Consider the following 20,317-nt stretch of genomic DNA (forward strand, 5'->3'; position numbering starts at 1 on the left):
ACCCTTTGTGCAGCCTGTCGCTGGATCCACCCGGATCGCAGCCAGTTGTTCTGGTTTGGCTCCATTACATGGCAAACCTGGAAGGTGTGAATTGGTCTGTTCTGCTCGTCCATCTCTGTGATAGCGTCCCACTGTATAAATATAGGAAGCAAATACAGGTGCAGCTGTAGGCAACAATATGAACGATTGTCTCGGCTCTTAGACATTATCATCATTTAGGTGAACTCACCCTTTGAGACCACAGTCATTTGTAGATTGGTGATGTTATTCTAAATGCAAACATTCAGTTATGGCTTTTGCATTAGGATGTGCTTGGCTGCAGAGTAGTAGCAAGTATATTAATAGGGTTAATTTGTTTGAAAAGTACAATACATGTAGCCGTGAATGGTCTGGTTTCAGGGCTGCTCCATAAAATGTTCAACCTGTACACCTTCTATTGCATCTAGTGAAACTCAATTTCTATAGAAACATGACGTTTGAGAGGCACCAAGTTAGTTTCACCAATGTTTTCAAGCTGTTGCATCAGCCAGAGTCTCTCATTTGTCTGCTCTGCTTTAACGGTGTGATGATCAGAGCTTCAAAAGCCCTAATGTTTATTGACAGAACCTCTCTCTCACAACCACTGTGGTAATAAACGGGCAGCTGAGATTGTGCCAGTTCCACAGCTGGACATGTAATTATATCTCAAGAGCATGAAATACATGGGAGACATGGTAGCAGATCTACTTAATTCTGCTCTGTGAGAAACATGGTAGAGACATTCACAGCATGTTTGTATGATGTGTTGTCCGCCCATGTCAGAAATCTAATGTGTTGTATGGTTGTTTCTAACAGCCACACTGGAAGGTCGAGACATGACGTTGATGAAATATAGGGGAAGCTGCATATGTTTTCAGACAGTCTCTTGTGGATGACATTCAGAGTGTCTCCACAATATTGCAGTAATGTTAATATAATAGTATAACATCTTTTTTCACATCAGCCCACTCTGCACTCATTCAGAGGCTGAATCCTTCAGCGGATTCCACCCAAAGCGTGGGTCCTTGCTCCCGATGTGCTCCTCCCAAAGGGTAACCTCACAGAGACCAAACCTAATGGTGCCTTTATGTCTTCCTCAGCAACTCCAAAATTCCCATGGCAAAATGTATCACTAATTGCAGAGAGAAGTTGCACTCAACAGCGCAACACACTGTGATTAACAATATATCTAAGCTTCAAACAAGAACAAACCGCAGGATTTATGCCCGTCTTCTCACCTTTTACAGCAGTACCTTTTCCATTGGTTTATTTAATTTAATGTATTAATCGCATGATCTGCACCAATGGAAAAAGAGAACCACCTGAGTGCAAATACCAGGAAAATACAATGCCGTTATGTGACAAAGATCACCCAAACACTCCTTTTAAGCACGCAAAGGTGCACAATGGATTATAGGATGTTGAGGTCTGCAAAAGACGGACACGAGTTGTGACCTCCTAATGTGGACAAAACAAGGCTGAATATCTCAGCCACGTTTGAAGAAATCATCAAAAAGGGGCTGCTGGAAATGGTGTCTTTCCAGGATCAATTTCCCTGAATTTGAGACAAAAGGGGTGTCACTGTTCAATAAAAGACTTACACAGGTGTGCATGTACACTTGTGTAACCTTCCCCTGGCAGCCTCCTCGCTCCCAGTCTTCTCCAACTCTTGGAAGACTTATTTGCAGACTATCATTTCCGCGTCCACAGACTGGAGCATGGGGGATGTGAGAAAGTTTAAGTGGCTGCATGGAAAGCAATTGCTTGATTTCACTCTCCACCATGTTGGTACATTACTTTATGCATGTTCTGTACCTGTGATATCTGCGAAACGGTGTGTTCGATAGGAGAAAGTTATCCAAAGCTGCTCTGCTGAATGTGATATACATAAACACCCACACGGTCCTTAATGATGAATATCTTGGATGTGCAGCACAAAGAGTGACCCAATAAAGGTAGATGACAGACAGAACGAATTAATTTGAGACAACTGAGGTAGAGTGTTCTCAAATATAAATTATTAAATAACACTTTAACCTTGACTGGAGTGCGCAAAAGCAATTAATCTTATATTAATTAAGCTATCTAAATTAGCTCTATGTGACACCTAAGGGCTAAATGATTAATCAATCATAATCACTTCCTCTTTCATTTGGAACTCCAGCCAGCCAATAATTCTGTGCCCGTGCCTTTATGATGTTAAGTGGACTCTGAGGTAGTATGTAATCATGCATTTATCATTGCTATGGGAGATGTTTTAAGATAAATGAGCAGAATCTAAAAATGGAGAAAACATCTTGGTATAGGAGAAGAATACAACCAAATGCCTGTGTTAACTTTACTATATGCATCATTCAATTGTCATGTGCATACCTACTGTTTTTATTACTTTAATATAAGTATAATTATATTAGTATATGTAAACATGACATATGTTTCTATTGGTATATGATTATACATTAACATGATTAATTATATTAAAAGTGTTTAACTCTTGTCGTATCTTAAACAAGAGTAAGAGTCTACAGACATGCTGGCAGGTCTGTAAGGCTGTAAGAACTTAAGGATAGGTTCACAAGAGTTTGTGGTGTTCATAGTCAGATGTCCCATGTGTGCATTTAAACAGGTTTTGCTTGCTGAAATCATTCCTCCTGTTCATTGGTTAAGAGGCCCCTCTTTAATGCACATCTAATGTGAGAGATGGAGGACAAAATTCACAGTCTTCGCTCTGTGCAGAAACACCTTCTGAATTTTAGCCAAAGCAAAAGTTCGCAGCTTGAGTCAAACAAATCAAGCTGGTGAATTACAAAGTTAGTTGTTTGAGTACAACTTTTCCTCTTTGTACTTAAAATTGCCAAATCACCCCAAGAGGACATTGAAGCTTACTCCATTGTGCCCTACTGACCCTTTACTACCTACTGACCAAAGAAACATTGTCCAGCTAAACTAAAGGAGGGAATTTTGTACTTAAAAGGCTGTAACTTTGGAAGATAGCCACTTGAGTTGATTAACTCATGCCTTGCATTATAAGTATCTTAGGAAATCTCTTCATGGCCAGTATGAACAGGAGGGATAATGACGACAAGCAAAAACTGTTTTAATGTTCATATGGACACCAGGTTGTTTTAGGGCAGTCTTCAAAAAATGCAAACTTGTCCTTTGCTAAATGGTAACATGATAATAACTATGATGCTGGCATGTTAATGTTTAGTGTTTACCATCTCAGCTTAGCGTGTTAGCATGCTAATATTTGTATATTGGCAAAAAACACAATCAACAGCCGATGCTGATGGGAATGTCATTAGCTCAGCAGGTAAAGAGAAATTTGACCTGATCCTGGACCGACATGAATCATGAATGTCTGTTTGGTGCCAATCAATTAAATGTCAGTTGAGATATTTAACTAAGTAAGAGAAAACTTTGATCTGATGGTGCTGATAGAGGTCAGAGGACTGCAACAGCCATTAAGATTTATCCTCAAGGGAACTTGAATATCTGTAGCAAATGGCTATCCATCCAGTTGTTGTTGAGATATTTCACATTTGGTGGAAGCGGTCAACGGACTGACAGACTGACATTGCCTAGAGCCATGCCTCCAGTGTGGCTAAACATCTAAAACTGTCCTTCTGTGTTCACTAAAGTGAGAGGCCAACCGGTGCCGTATACGACTGCAAGGCCTCTGCAGTGCTTTGCCATATGCCACTCAGTTTGTCATTTCTGAGATGTTCTGCCGGTGTATAAAAGTGGAAGCGCTCTAGAAGTCTTAGGGAGGAATTGTGCCTTTAAGCACGACTCACACACTTGATGTGAGAGGAGTTTCTTTAACATATACACGCTTTATATTCTGTCATCTTCCTGGCCTCCTTACAGACCAGATACAGAAACTAAAGAAAACACGCTTTCTGGTTTGCATAAGATCAGCATTAAGTAATTGAAGTTCCATTATGCATACAAACAAGAGAAAATGGTAATTTGTCACTCTCTGTGCCTCAGTGTTTTAAAATGCCCCCTTGGGATGTGGCATGGTTCAGAGCAGAGAAAACAAATGCAAACCCTGAGTTTGAAAGATGAGCTGCAGCCCACGCTCTCTGAGGCAATCAGATATGCACCTACTAATCGCTCTACCTATTAGCCCCAAGCTCAGCAGACTGTAGCAGACAAAAAACATTTTTTCTTTATACAAGGTGTAGAGCAGCTTAATGTATTGAACTGACACTAATACTGCGGAATGAGTGCAATCCAAGGTAGCAGGAAAGGGGGCAGTGGGAGCCAGAGATGGACACTAAATCTGGCACCTGCCAACCATCTAAATGTGCTATCAAGCTGAATATCAACAATCTTTCTCCAGAATCAATGATTTCAGCTTAAATCCAAGATGCGATTTTACCAAAGCTTTCATCAATGAATGACTACAGTGTCTGCATACGGAAGATGCTATAAGAGAGATATGAGAGTGGGAGAATAATGGAAAACTTCATTGTCATTCTTCTTCATTGTAAATGACCATTTATCTCAAGAGATTCCTAATGGCACTCATTAATGTATACAAGTGGTGCAGAGAGGAAGGACACTTGTGGCTGTTGTACCTGCAGAGACAGGTTCTTGACAACACGGCCTACACAAGAGATTTGTAAGGTGTATGAGTGGGGGAAGTCAGCGCAACCTACTCTTCACGTGCTGTGCAGATTGAACAAAAATGATAATTCTCTTTAAATCCTTTGTGTCACATCACCACAGTAGAACTTATGTACATATCACATGTACTCATCTTAACTATAATGTTAAAACTAATATACCATATCAACATTTTACTTCGCTTTAACATTTGTGCCAACACAACTCAAATTATGAGACCAGTTATAAAAAATACACTGTTTGATTTGGATGCTGCTGCTTGTTCTTACCTATTTACACTGTACCCTGTTCTGCTTTTGTCTTAGTACTCATGAACAACGCTGGGCAGAGCAGCTGCAACCTGCGCATGTAAATCCCAGTATGTTTAATGCTCATCCCGTCTGGACCGGGCTTCAGAGAGGCCTCCTACCTCTTAGGTAAAGTCCTGTTGTGCATCCTGCTTTGTGTGCTCAATTGTGTTCTCAAATTGATGACGCCAGCTTGTAACAGACCCTCGCTGACTTCACAGAGACACACTTTTGCCTTCTCCATGACACCCAGAAGCAGATGCAAAGCCCTATCACTGTGCAGAGACTTGTGGTGAGTTTGTAACTCTACTTGTTATGAATTTTTTTTTTCCCACCATGGCTCCCGGCAGCTTAAGGTCTGCGCTCAGCTCCTGACAGGCATCTTTGACAGCCACTGAACCCAGTCTGCGGAAACTTGTTCATCACTGAGAAGAGGTTCAGATGGAGCGTTTGTCTCGCAGATAGAGAGATCTTCCAAATCAGTGATGTCTGCACAGACACCGGGCTTACTAACATGAGCAGAAGCCTCTTTTTTTCACTAGTGCTGAGGTGACATGACCTCAACTGAACATCACTCATTAATAGTAACACTCCTATTTAATGTCTCAGTCATTCTGTCTCAGGTCAAAATGACCTGATATGATCTAAGCAGGACTGGAACGTTGTCATTATTAAACTTTTGGATGGAGCAAATGTGCGGGCGTTACCCCTTCTTTAATTGATGCTGTTTTCTGATAGCCTTGCACCTACGTGATATGCGTATAATTACTCTCCTTCAACTCAGTTTTTGGAGCCAACATTCAATTTAGTGTTGAAGTATTTAATTTCAGCGCCAACCATTAAATATTTCTCGACGATTTATTTCTCTGAGAACTTTAATATCCTCTGCTGGAAGTAGAGTTAGGTGAGAAAGCGCGACCTGTAGTTTGTGATTCATCTCTGACTTCAACACAAGTCGACTGTAGTACGTAGTACTTTCACCTCACACAACAACCGCCCCTCCCAGCTAGTTGCTTTTCCTCGCCTACTCATGGCCGATATATATTATTAAGCTAAATACACCACAAGTGATGGCAATGGCATTACTCTGAGAAAGGAGACAGCAAGAGAAAAGACGCAGAAGTGAGGATGTCTGTAGAGATAATTTAATGCTAATTTACAACCTATAAACTGTAGTATGTGATCATTTGAATAAATCCTACTCACACACTGACATTGACAGTTATTTGTTGAGTGTCTCAATATAACAGAATATGTCACCGGTGGTGAATACGAGCCATCTGAGTATTTTTCATCGTGTGTGGACGTGATTTTGGGTCATCGGTGACCCAAATTCTAACATCAATATAATCTAATACTAATACTGGGTCATTGATGACCCACAATATAATAGTAATATTAATACTATTACATGAATATGTAATAAGTGTATTTAGAGATTAGTCTGTCATTGAGGTCAGTTTTAAAAGGAAAGCCCTTTTGATAAGAATAATTCAGGTAACACACACACACACACACACTCATATTAGTTTGAGCAAAGAAAAACAAATCTCAATATTAATACCTATTGACCATCAGTATCACATCAGCCATGTTTTAGGTAGCACAGTTTGCGACACTTCTCAGTCCAGCAGGCAAAACAGATGAAATTCTAGCATTGAGTATTGATCATTCATGTCACGAGGCATTTAAAAAGACAGTAGTCTTGTTAAGAAAACACACACACACACACACACACACCTACCTATATCGGACAGACAGATACTGTTGTATGAACAACAATGGGGGAAACACTCAACCTGGCTGAGAGGTTTTGAGTAAAACAAGACAATTTGTCATTGTCAGACTAAAGGGAAGAGGGAGAGAGAAGCGTTATGAAAATATCATTAAATCTCTGTAGTTGTGATGAATTATTGATTTGATGTGAATCTGGGTGGTGGTGTTGTGTTTTTGTTCAACAAATTAATGGCGTTGTCGCTCCCCATAGCAAAAAAACGTCTTCAGGTTGTGTGCAAGGGAGGAGAAGCTGCTTCAATATTGGTATTTGAGCCTGAAAATATTTCAGCATTTTATTCCTATTTATTGGTTTTGCTCCAAAGGATTTATTACACTTTTAATGATAGCCTGAAAGCACAAATAGTCCCGCTAACACCTTGTGTCCTGAATTAGATACAACATCATGGAAAAATTATTGTTGTTGCTGATGGTTGCTCAGTCCCAGCTGAAATATTTTCAAGAGTAATATCTACGGCATTACCCCTTCAGGCTCTGCCCTGGAAGAATCATATGCTACAACTAAATTTGTTTAATCTCTGGATATTCTAAAGGTTTGATCAAATCTGTGTTTATTGCACGTTAACATTTTTGTACGTGTTCAATAAAAAACACCAGCAGACTTTTGAATCAAGATTAGTGTGTTTTAGGAGATTTATTCAGCCGTTATATTTCAGAAATGGTCTCACTGAACTCTCAAAGTGTTGTTTATGAATTCTTATTTCTATTTTATTTGAAGCTAAGTGTGCGTTATTCATGAATAGGGTTGAATTAAGTGCGTGCACAGGAATAAGACCTTGAAATTTAAGTTGCACTATCCTACCACTAGCATTATGCAAGTATTTATTTACTGGACTCGTGTGTATTAATGATCCATAGTAGAAGGCTGCATTGGGAGTGGGACCCACTGGGGGATGCAAATCTCACGGGAGCATGCAGTTTAAACTTTGCTGCAGGCGGTCAAAACCATAATATGCAGGATTTAAATAAGATGAAAATAGTATGTGTGAGTCAAAGATAACACTGTCTTAAAAAAAAAAACATGGTTTTTAAAGAATAAACATCACATAACAAGATCAGACATTAAAGGTGCAATTTGTAAGATTCAACCTCCTACTCCAAATAAATAGAAGCCAGCATTTCACCTCCTCCTCCCACTCTCATCCTCCACTAATAAACCTCAAAATATCTTAAAAAATGTATTGCGACTCGAGGTTGAAGTTTCATTTGTTTGGCAATTTACAAGGCAGAGTTGTCCAATGAAATGAAAGTTGAAGGCCCTTCATGCACATAGATAGAACTTAGAATATACAGATGATTCAATTTTGAATAGAACAGGATCGAATATAAAATGTAATAAAAACAATATGCGCGATTATTTATATACATATTTAGATATATCAAATGAAATAATTTGGTGTTGTATTTCTTCGACTTTGCATCTGGGGGAATGTAAACAGCAGCAACAGGTTAAAATGGTAAACCATAAAATGGTCTTCATCTTCACATTAAAAGTTCAACATCTGGGAAACATTGTTCATCAATTTTGACTGTTTGAGCACCAAGCATCATTGATGTAAACACAGAGTCCGCCTCTCATCATCTTACAAGGAGGGTAGAGTTGTAGCTTGATCCAGGGCGCCGAGAAGACGCCAGGTCTCAAGTCGAGACGTGCACACAAACGGTCTCTTATTTCACGTCGCTTGGCCATCCTGAGTCCCATTTCGTCAACTCCGCCTCCCGGCGACCGAGCATTAGCCTGAAGCAGCCAGAGCTGAGTTAGCTTAGCTCTTATCCTCGCTCTCTTCCCTCTCCTGTGGCGGCTGCCTGCTGCGACATTTGGTCCAGCTGGATGCCATAGGAGGTGACTGTTTCAAGGTCTGCTGCTCTTAATCCAAACTGAAAAAATGAAGTGGCCGGTGTATCTGGAATGTTTTTCAGTACCGTTGGTGTTGCAGTTGGCTGTTAGCGGAGGTAGCGCTACCTCGTCTTGATCTCATGCTGGACTGAGGGCCGACTGAGACACTACAGCGAGTCACTGTCGCCCTCGGCCAGGGACTAGCTGTGTAATGTTCTAAATTAAGCTGATATCTCTGGAACACAGTACATAGACATCTTGGACATACACATTGAAACTGTTATTTCCTCGCATTCTCTTAATACTGCTAGTTTTTCTTATTTCAAACTATAATACTTGGCTATATCTTGCATATTGTACCTTTAAGCAACTTCTCTAACATGACTGGACCTGGAGCATGTTCACTGGCGTTGCCATGGATGCAAATATGAGATATGATGGCTCATATTGACCAAACAGGACAATAATTTATCCAAATGATCTACAAAAATAAGAGTGTTATGTAAATGCAAAGGAGAAGAAGATAGTTTTGCTATGTTAACAGGTTTGCATTAGACGACTGCATTGGGATCATGATCCCGCATGTCCCGCAAGTCCCAATGTCCAATCTTGTGGGAATGGGTTTCTGCGGGTGGAGCAAAGTCTGGAACACACACATTACCGTAGCAGGTGGTAATGGTCGGAAATCCAGCGGGAGCAGGCAGGAAAGAGATTTAAAATAGTCCCTATGTGGGTTCGATTTCCCCCTAGGGCTAATGTTAAAAACTGTAACCCATCTGCTGTCAGATGGGTTAATGTTCAGATGATGTCAAACTCTGATTCTGAAAAACTCTAAGAAGCTCGTGGAAACCCATGTAAAATCAGATACTTAGTGCAACTTTATGCACCCCTACAGTTTCAGAGTGCAACTCAAAACTGTCATAAATACGAATTTTTCTCATCTTAGCTTCCTCCAGCAACATCCTCTTTGGTGACTTTACCTCTGACATGATGTTCGTACTGAAAATCACCGAGAATACTTAGCTCAACACCCAAGTAGGTGGTGTGTGATGTAGTGCTGTAAAGCCTTATGCACTTCTCCTGGGAGGTCATACCCACTCAGCCAAGAACAGGAAGTAGAAACAGTGGGAATGAAAGTGGGGCCGTTCTCCCTGAAACGTTATTATCGGGCATAATAGTTGGATGATGTTGCTTTAAGTGGCAGTGCTCCAAAGTAAGAATAAAAAAAAAAGACAAGAAAAAGTCCTCCATCTGCAGTAAAATGGGCCCCTTGGCACAGATGATAATATATATGACATCATTAGATTTTGAATACTGATGCAATAATGTGTAAGCAACATTTTACAGTTGTAGCTGGTTGAGATGGAACTAGTTTATCTCCTATAGATACAGCCGGGTAGTTTAGCCCAATGGTTTTCATCTAGGGGTCAGACCCCACCTAAGGGTCACCAAAAAACCTGAGATTGATTAATGGTTAATGATCAATGATTAATTCAGTAGGAAAGAAGAAAAACAAGAAAAGTTCTGCCACATCATCTGCATTCATTCTATTGTACTGTTTTTCTAATCTTTGCTGTATTTTGTGAAGTCGTGATATTTTTACTTTTTAGACCTTGAGAGGTTATTCAAAGGAGACCATGTGAGACGTTTATAGGAGAAATGTCTCTTTGGTGGAACTGCTAACAACAGGTAGACATCTGCACTCAGGTAAACTACAAATGGCTCAAATTTTTCATTCCAATTTGGTACATTTCACCACCACCTGTCTACCGGATATGAGTTGTTATTGCCGGAGATATAGGACGTGGGTGACACATTAAATTCGGTGTATCCTCCACTTACACCGATGTCACGCTTCTACCCGCATCAACACATAGTCTGTGATATTGTTAATCAGCACATTGTTTGTTTCTCTGGCTAATTACTCTGCCACTCGAGTCAAATACGTGCATGTTCAGACAGCCGTCAGAAACTCGGGCTAAGACACTGTTGTCTCTCCAATCCAAGATAATGGTGTATCTGGCTCTCTGTAACGAGGACATTCTTTCCAGCACAAACTTAAACAGGATACTGGTGTGATTTTGAGATGGCAGCTCCATATGCTGCTTTGGTTGGGCACACAAGCTCTCCCTTAAATTATGTTGGTTTATAACAACAGCACATTGTACCCCTTAAAAGTTATATCAATATTTTATCTTGGCATTCTCTAGAGCTCTGCAAGGTTATTCAGTGACCATGGTTTAGTGATTTGCTAGTAAAAGGACATGATGTCTGTATTTGAATTTCAAAAGGGATTTTTTTTTTACATTACAGATAGCCATTGCTTAAACAGGTTTTGATTAAATTAAGTGAAGCCTGCAAGCTTAAGTCGGTCAACTTAAATCAGCCACTATAGACTCGCGCTGCATACATAAGAGTGCGCTGCAACGCCCCATTTTAATCATGGAGGTGTACATAAGCTGTCAATGCTCTGCTCAGTCTTTTAACACACAGCAGCTGCCACATTTGTCACCTGTAAGCTCAGCTGTTACTTGCCGCTGCCACTGTGCCACCCCATCATCCACCTGTAAAGGATGCTATGCTTGATGTTTCCTTGTGTTGGCGAGATCAGAGCCTAGACGCCAAACATCAATGCTATATTGATATATAATCTATTAGAATGGAAATGCTGTTAAAATGACCATATTTAGCTAAAATGTCTTAAAGTAACATTCACTTTTCAGCCTAAGTCAGTCCAGTTTTAACGTTGACATGGAAGATTTTTGATCCATACATCATTGGTAATTTTTAATGAAACACAGTCCTGTTTTCTGTCTGTATCTGACTTAAGTGCAAGAAAAACTTCTCTGGCCAAAGAGTTCAGTTTTGGAAAGGTCAGGTTTAAGATAGTTTGGGTGTTTTAGGTATGTGTTATGCTTTACTTAACAGGTAAAACTGGTACATCAGAATGCCTTGTTTCATTTTTGGTGTATTTTATTCAACTCAAAATGCTCACCTGTTTAACTGGTTACACTCGATGCAGTTCAATAGGCTCAACAGCAAACATTCATATTTTAAGGAATGCTAATGTCACTCACCCCATTGACAGGATAGGTCTTCCAGTCCAGTTCTCCTAGCACTGTCGTCGTGTCCAACAGAACCACTAGAGAGAGCGGGGTGGTGAAAAAGAAAGTCATGTAAAATGGAAGAGAAAAGTTGGAAGAGTGAAAGAACGACAGCATAAACGCAGAGAGTGACAGGAGAGAGCAGAAAGGGGAAGAGAGAGAGAGAGTGTGTGGGAGAGGTTGGACAGTGAATTTACAAAGAAGAGAAATGGAGGTGACAAAATGGGAAGAGAGCAGACAATAGTTATCAAGCTGTCAATGAGGAGCTGACAGAGCCGTAAAGCCCTTATCCGATTCATCCACCTATGAAATAACAGCTCTTAGGAAAGTCCAGGACAGCACCAGCACTAACACAGATCCGCCCTCCGTCTAGGTGAAGTCTGGAAGATTAAAGCTCTCTTTCTCAGAGGTCAGAAGATTTCTGTGCTACATGACATCAAAGATGAGCCAAAGATGACCAAAGGAGACCGACAGAGGGACTACGGGAACTTTAAATATTTAACTAAACAAAATCATTCGAGACAAATACAGTCAGTACGCCAACGTTTACGAGCGATGATGAACCCTTTCAGTAACAATATCACATTACTTGGAGTTAAGTTCGCCCGCGAGCCAACTGATATAACTTTGGGATGGAGTGTTTGCCTCCCATCACAGACCTGCAACCATAACTACAATCATTCCCTAAACTTAACCATGTGTTTTAGTTACCTGACTCTACCAAAACCTTTTTCATTTGCCCTGACTACAAACTTTTTTTCCTAACTGTAAACACAACTTGTGAACACATGATGCATCTTGGCCTTGTTGTTCTGAAAATGCAAAATGGGGAGATTGTTCCCCCGAAAGTAAACACACAATGAAAATCAGAACAGTTTCATGACTGAACTGACAGACTTAAGACAGGTGGACGGATGGATTTCATGATTTCACTCACACTCACTTCAACCATACTTGTGTTTTTGGTTAAACGTACGTTCACGTCTGTCAGCCGTATGTCGAATTCAGACTGTTGGTTATCAGCTGAGCAATGGCTGACCCCTCAGGTTTGTGGCATTGCTCATTTTTCCCAGTGTATTGTGCACTAGTGGAAAATAACCGACCTCTGTAGGGCATGCAAGTTGTGAAACATGGCATCTCTAGACTGGTCAAAGTCCATCGCTTGGCATGCGGTGTCTTTCAGCCAAGTCACGCCAAGAATTTATGACTCTAATATCTAGTTAGCCAAGCATTTCAAAACATAAAAACTGTGTATTCTGATCTCAACATTAGTGTTTGGTGGGGTTTTTTTTATGTTAGCGTGTTAACAGCTGTCTTTCTTTGTGTGCATCCATGACCGCAATTTGTACATACAAGTGTAACGATCTCAAGCTGTCTGCACTCTGGTCACGGCTCAGGCATGAAAAGAGCCATTATCTGGCCCTTGCTAAGCCCCCTGAGCCAATTTGATATGATGAATGTGCAATTTCCTTTGTCTCCACACTGCCAGTTAATTACAATCTCTATCAATAAAGTGCGTCCCACTTCAGTGGTCGACATTATAGACCAAAGAGCCACATCTTCAGACGACCTGTCACTTCAGTGCACAGCGGACTTTGCCAAATCTGGACTAATTTAATGGGGTTGCTCCTGTTTTGAGAACAAGTTAGATAACTAGAGAAGATACACTTTGGTGAGACTAAATGAACCACTTCAGTATTTACAGAGACTTCATTTAGCCTTGATCCCCTGCTGGTAATTAAGGACTGAATTATAATAAGATAGCCTTCCCTCTGTTCAAAATGAGGACATAGAGAGAGAAAGGGAGAGAGACAGAGAGAGACTTTGAGACAAAGAGAGACAGAGAGGTATTGATTTTTGACTAAATTAGAAAAACAATCGTTCATAATCACGAGCAATGTTCCATACCATGTTTGACAGCAGCAAAAACTTTTCCCCACAAACTCCCCTAACTGTCTGACTTCCATACATACACAAACACACACGCACCCAAACATACATACACAGTAATGTAGTCATAAAATAATTAAATTCCTGCAACCATCTTTGGAGCCAGGAAATAATAGATGACCCAAGACCACAGTGCTTAATTTGATACACAGATTTTCTCACTGAAAGCAAACACACACACACACACACACACACACGGCATACACATATACCGATGAGTATTTATCAGGCGACCAAATCACATTACTCTTGTCTGGGTATTGTGTCTGGAAGCATAGTAATCTGCCGCTGTCCTGTTTAAGTTTTCCTGACGACAGGGAAATTGTCACATTTTAGAAAATGCGGCAGGCAGTAAATTTCAGGTGATACTTCATTAATACACCTGCACCACTAATGCAGGGCGAGCTGCTCAGTCCGTGAACAAACAAACCGTTAATGCAATCAGTCATTCCTGTCACTGTTTGAATCGGTAGCTTTTTAGCAATGAGGATCCTGAGACTACAGCATCTGACGCTGAACGTAATGAATGGTGATGATGTTGCTTGGAGTAAAAAAAAAAAAGAAACAAACCGTGCTATCAGGGATCCAGGGATCACAACTCTTTGTGAGCCGAGCTGAACGAAGTGATTTGAATCCGCAAAATGACCTCTTATACTTCAGTTTGAAATACATTCTCCTGTGTTATGGAGGCACTGCTTTCTTTACTCCAGACATTTTGAGTGTGTGTGTGTGTGTGTGTGTTTGTTTACGAGGTTGAGACTGCAGGTGCCATGGTATAAACCATTTCATCTCAAAACTTCCCTGAGGAGTTTTTGACCTCTTGCAGCACTGTAAACACTTCTGGACTTAAAATACTTAAAAATCAGCTTAGCAAATGTTTTACGAGGCTAGAAATATATTAAAGATATTTGTTAGCCTTTAATTGACTGTAAAAGTGAAAGAGCATCATGCAGTAAATTAGCATATTTTGAGTGAAAAAAAGTGTAAAGAATTTAATAATAATTTGAAATTTTGGGAAATGCACTTATTGGCACTTGTAATCCCAGTAAAAATGACAACTTGTCTGTTTTCCATTTCTGTTTGTTGGTGGGTGGCTTGTTTGTTGGTGAGACATTTCCTCACCTAACTCTCAATAAGGAAACAAAAGAGTATTTCCTTAAGTGTCAAGCTATTCCTTTTACAAATAGGTTTTTAACTGCTTCAGTCACCCGGATATCATGATACATGTTTGGTGTTTTGAAGAAATTCCTGTAATATGATACCCTCACACTGTGATAGTTTTCTTTGACCTACCATTCCCACCACGCATCACTCCCACCACTTAGCAAATACAACAAATCTACTGTCGCAGGTTTCTTCATTTACAGGCACACAGCTTTTATTGAGCTTCCCTGCAAGGGGCTCGTGAACTCTCAAAAGCAAGACATGAAGTTAGAACCCTCAATTTTATAAGTATTTGGCTGAGGATATTCGAGTAGACAAGCACTTGGCTGAGATTCCCCAGAGAGACAGGCATATCTATAAGGGCCCTTGCTTTTTTTTTTTTTTTTTTTTTTTACAGTTTCCAGGATGTGGTTTCAGCAAGCCAGAGGAAGAATCATTATTTCCTATGTGAGATGATAATGAAAGTCGACAACAGCATCTAATTCACCTGATCATGACACAGATGGTGCTGCATCCTTGTATTTAAAGAGGAAGACAGGTGCAGTATCTGCCTGAATGCTCACTCTTGATATACATTACATAAAAAAAGAACTGCTGAGGTATTTAGTGGTTTAAACGATTAGCTGAGAGTCTTTCCTCTCTTCACATTAAAAATGAGATCATACTATTTGAAATTATGAATGGCCTAACTTTATACCGCAACACAAGAACAATGCTGCTTCCTGCTCTCCGTGTACTCTACATGGTGAATTTACAGCGGGTGAGGATGCAGACTTTTTACCTTGGATGTGTGACTTTAGCCTCAGGCGTATGTATGTAGCCATCAATTGCATATTTTTTTCCTCTTTTACAAGATTCTGACAATTAGAGACAGTCAGAGACATTAAACATTGTTTTCAAAAAACATTGGAGGTCACATTAATTAGGTATTTAGCTAATACCAGCCAATAGAGTCTGCTTTTTTTCCCAGCAGGGCGCTGGGGAACCCTGGGAGGAACTACTCGTGCAGTCAGAGAAAAAAAAAATCCTTGCACGTGGGTTTTGCTTCTATGACAACATATCACTACTCTGACCATAGCCGTTATATGACAGACTAGCACCATCCCTTTGCTTTTTATTAAATATTTGTGTCTGTTTGACATTGTTTTTTCACTATGAACACCAGGCTGAGGATGCTTGCCCGCATTCTTTGTACGGATGAGCTTAATGTCCCTGCTGTTATCACTCAATCTGACAGCTGTAGAGCAAGGAGGATGCGGGTGCATGACACGATCTGTTGAAGACAACAATACAGTGAATATCACCGCCTCAACAGTTCAGTGTCGACCGATCTGCTCAGTGCTCCCACAAATGGGCTTTCCTGTCTCTGTAGTGATAGTGTGTGTCTGACATAAAATTAGAGCTAGACAGACACATACAGTACAAGCATTCCCTCCATTTTCCTGGTGACCAGAGTGATGGATTTTCAGTCTACTATACGGTTGGTTGCCTGAAAAGGCACTGGTGACGACGCCATTACGCCAATTACAGTTGATATTAAGACATCACATAGACAAGGTGACTTTATTTTACAGAATTTACACCAAATGGCCTTCATGTTGACCTCCAAATTACATTTACGGCTAAATAACAAATAAAATACCCTGTTATGTACAGGCAGCATCTCATCTCTCTCACTTTCCTCTTGGTCTGAGACGACCATACAAAGGTGATTCACATTCTTTAGAAAACCCACTCCGATACATTGCACCTGGCTAACATATATTAGCTTGTTTATGCTGTATTTTAAACCCCTCACGTTGTCGTTTTTTCACGTTTACCCTGTGTGCATTCCCTCCCCTTCAAGCCTGTCACCACCACAGGCAGACAGGCATCCTGTGGGGAAAACTGAGTGCGCACACACACACACACACACACCCACACACACTCAGAGACACAGAGAAAAATGAAGTGAAAGAGGCTTTGACATTTGGCTAGAGAAAGGGCTCCTGTCGTCTTTGAAAACGTGTATCCTAAACATTAAACATTCAGGAAGGAATATTAAATTGACCTCTGCAAATGTGCGAAGTGGACGATGTCAAGAACCCATTACTTTATGGCAACCATTTACCCATCTGACTTGTGAGTCCAACAGAGGAGAGATACAATTATTATGTCTTGTGTTTCTCATACATATGCAACTGCAAACGCTGCTAATGTGAATTCAGGAAAGTGAGAAGTTATTCTGATACATTGAGTGTCAACCACATGCCCAGCATAATAAAATCCACGTTTCTTACAAGTGTAAGTGAGGAATCCTCTTGAGACCATATGGGCCAAAGTCTGTTATTTTTCTGCGTGAATATATGAACTCATCATAGAAAACAGAGACAGAAATAGGCAACTCAAAAGCCTCTGTATAGCTGACAGAGTATGCCAGAGGCTGACATTTGCTTCAACACTTTATGGTCCCTATAGCTCTTGCAGTGCTTTTGTGCTGTCCGATTTTGCAGGTTAAGTATAATGTCTGAGCCTCTTCCGTAATTTGGCTGATTGAGCATCTGTCGTAAAATTCACGGCAAAGTTAATATAATTTCAGATGCATGTGCTTAAAAAGTTAATAAAAGTCAGAGTTAGAGTCGTTCTGTTAGCAGATCAATCAAGTGGAAGATCAGTGGTTTGGTCCCCAGCTTCTCCAGCCGACATGTCAAAGTGTCCTTGGGCGAGACACCGAACCCCAATTTGCTTCCTAAGTATAACTTTGTGTGTGAATATGTGTGAATGATTAGTTTTCCCCTGATGGTGGGTTGGCCCATCAGCGCATGAATGGTGTGTGAATGGGTGAAAGTGAATGTAGTGTTTAAGTGCTCTGGTGGTCGTAAAAAGACTAGAAAGGCACAATCCAAGTACTGTCCATTTACCATTTACAGTTGCTGTGTTCAGTCATTCAAAGACACGTGAATGTGAAGACTGAGAGCTCGAACAAAACCAAGTCTAACATCTGTCTGGGTTCAGGCAACAAACTGACATTTTTACACGACTTTTGAGACTGTAAATGTATAAATGTGCATTGTTTGACAAATTCAGCCTTTAACTGATATATTAAAAAAAGTAACTCAAACATGATTATCCCTGCCAGAGATGTGTTGTAAACTATAGGCTAAACAGTATCAGTGATATTGGGAGTACAGACAGATCAGCTGTGCGCTGCTGCTAAAACCAGGAGGCTGACAACACGTCCTGGTCCAGCCAGCAAACTGACAATTTTGGATGCATTTTGAAGCTATAAATCTATCTTTAAATTTGCGGTCTTTGTAAAAATTCAGAAACCCCTTTTCTTTTGAGACAGAGTAGGTGTAAAAACTAAACAAAACATTATCACTGCTCTGTTCAGCCATGTCCAGAGGTGGGTGTTGTGAGCTATAGAGCATCAGTGATGCATCTACCGAAACCAAGGCTGACACCTCTTGGTTCAGCCAACTAACTGGCATTTTTGCAGGCATTCTGAGGCTGTACAATAAAAGAGTAATTTTCTTTCTAAATTCAGAACCAGACTTATGACACCTTGCTAGAAAAGGTAACAAAAAACATTATTATCATCACCATGGTTAGTCTTTCAAAGATGTGTAAGCTCTGCAGTGATTATGACAAATAAATCTACTGAAACCAAGACCTACATCCCTCTGTCCAACCAACAGATTTAAATTTCCACCTGCATTTTGTGGCTATTAATTCATGTTTAAATGTTTTTCTCAGTAACAAATAGATCCACTGTCATCTCACGCTTAAACCAAGAGACATATCCTCAAACAACAAATTCACATTGGAGGGACACAGCAGACACCTCAAGTACAACACATAAGTCACCCAGGTGTAAATATACTTATTTTGTTTAAAGTCTTTAGTATGTAAGTTGGTTTATTTATTCTTTTGATGGTTGCAGACCGTAAAACCTTTGTGTTTTGCATGTTGCGTAATGGGGAGCGCAGAGAATCAGCGTTGTTGGAGAAGACTTTAAAACGGTCATACGTGGCGCATCCACCCTCCATCTAAGTCTGTGGCGGGGTGTCTGCCTTCACACTCACCTTGGTTCGTGGTCCCGGGGTCCGACAGGATACTTTCAAGCAAGATCAGAAACACACAGTATTTCCCACCGGAGCACATCGTTGAGTCAGACACGAGTGCGCACGGAACTAAAACGCTGCGCGGACTCCTAAATAGATCCCAAAAATGAAAAGGTGAGGAGGTTTCATCAATGAGGCTACTGAAATCGTCCCAGTATCCACACTCTCGGATCCAAAGGAGTTGCTTATTTCTTATTTATTTATTTTTCAGCCAAGCACCCCGAACCCTCCCATGTGGAGACGCGACCAGCCATTGCGCACCACACAATTTTTTTTTTTTTAAAAATAAGAAAAAAAGGCAAATGGGGCTGAAAGAAGTTCAAAAATAAAAAAATAAATAAAATGGATGTTGTCTGGAAAGCTCAGAACACGGACAGGTCGACGACGGCAAGCGCAGACTATCCTCAAAGTCTCCAAAAGCGAACTTCCCCGATGAGTGTTTGTGGCGAAGTCAGTCTGTTTGTCTTTGAATATTTTTTGATCTGAAAACAAACGAGAGAGAAGCGGGGAGAGAAAAGGAGGAAAACCCCGCGAACTTCCCGCCTCACTTTCAACCAGTGCATCCCTCACAGTGTCTCTGGATCACTGCGTGCCTCTCTCTCTCTCTCTCTCTCTCTCTCTCTGTCTCTCTCTCTCTCTCAGGATAGGAGGGATGCTCTGGCGCAGGCAGAGAAGCCGATTTCTTTTCTTTTCTTTCTTTTCTTTAAATTTTTTTTTTTTTTTTACCACAACCAGATACTTGGGATCCCAAGTCCATTTGTGCAAATCTTGCTCGTGCCTTGTGATTTCTCACCTCATCTCTCACTTTACATCATATAAAGCGTCCGTCGTTGCCGCCAGACGCTATTGATTCTTCTGGGGAGATGGAAGGAAATATGAAGCCATTATTATTAAACTCTTGTATCACTTCTTTGCCATGATGTAGGTTATACCTGCATTGGATTATGTTGTAAGGAATAGTAATGTGTCTGGGGCAGTTTCTATTTATGGTGGCAGGGGAGGAAGGCGAGCAGACAGAGTATAAGCTGATATAGGGCATAGTTGAAGCAGACACACACACACACACACACTCACACACACATTTAAAGGTATTCATTTACATGTGTGAGTGAAAATTTAAAGCAATGCTTTGCAGTCTATTCCTGGTCTCTAATTAAATGTTCCTCTTGCTCGCCATCACAGATTTATGAAACCCAACAGTGATTCATTGTCATTGTTCTGTCAAGACATTTATATTGCTGTATACGTTTGCAAACAGACAGAGGGGGGGGAAAAAAAAGATCAATAAATTAAAAATAATACATGGTGATTTCATCAGCAGCACAAACAACAGAAAATCCAAACACCTCTTTCGCTTGTCATTTTAGGAGGATTACCCTTTTAATCATTTAATGTGCTTGACTGTACATTTCCATATTTCAGATT

The 20,317-nt window shown here is 40.5% G+C and overlaps 1 protein-coding gene across 1 annotated transcript in view; it reads right to left on the reverse strand.

Moving 5' to 3' along the window:
- LOC139203095 (ephrin type-A receptor 6-like) overlaps nt 1–18,932 on the reverse strand; it is a 51,461-nt gene extending 32,529 nt beyond the window's left edge. Inside the window, exons 1-3 of the mRNA XM_070832763.1 lie at nt 18,854–18,932; nt 11,649–11,713; nt 3–131 (exon numbers count right to left, since the gene is read on the reverse strand). Coding sequence (XP_070688864.1) covers nt 3–131; nt 11,649–11,713; nt 18,854–18,932 — 273 coding nt within the window. The remainder of the gene's footprint in view (nt 1–2; nt 132–11,648; nt 11,714–18,853) is intronic.
- Between the last annotated feature and the right edge of the window lie 1,385 nt (nt 18,933–20,317).

The sequence above is a fragment of the Pempheris klunzingeri genome, chromosome 1 (assembly GCF_042242105.1).
Source record: "Pempheris klunzingeri isolate RE-2024b chromosome 1, fPemKlu1.hap1, whole genome shotgun sequence".
NCBI classification, from domain to species: domain Eukaryota; kingdom Metazoa; phylum Chordata; class Actinopteri; order Acropomatiformes; family Pempheridae; genus Pempheris; species Pempheris klunzingeri.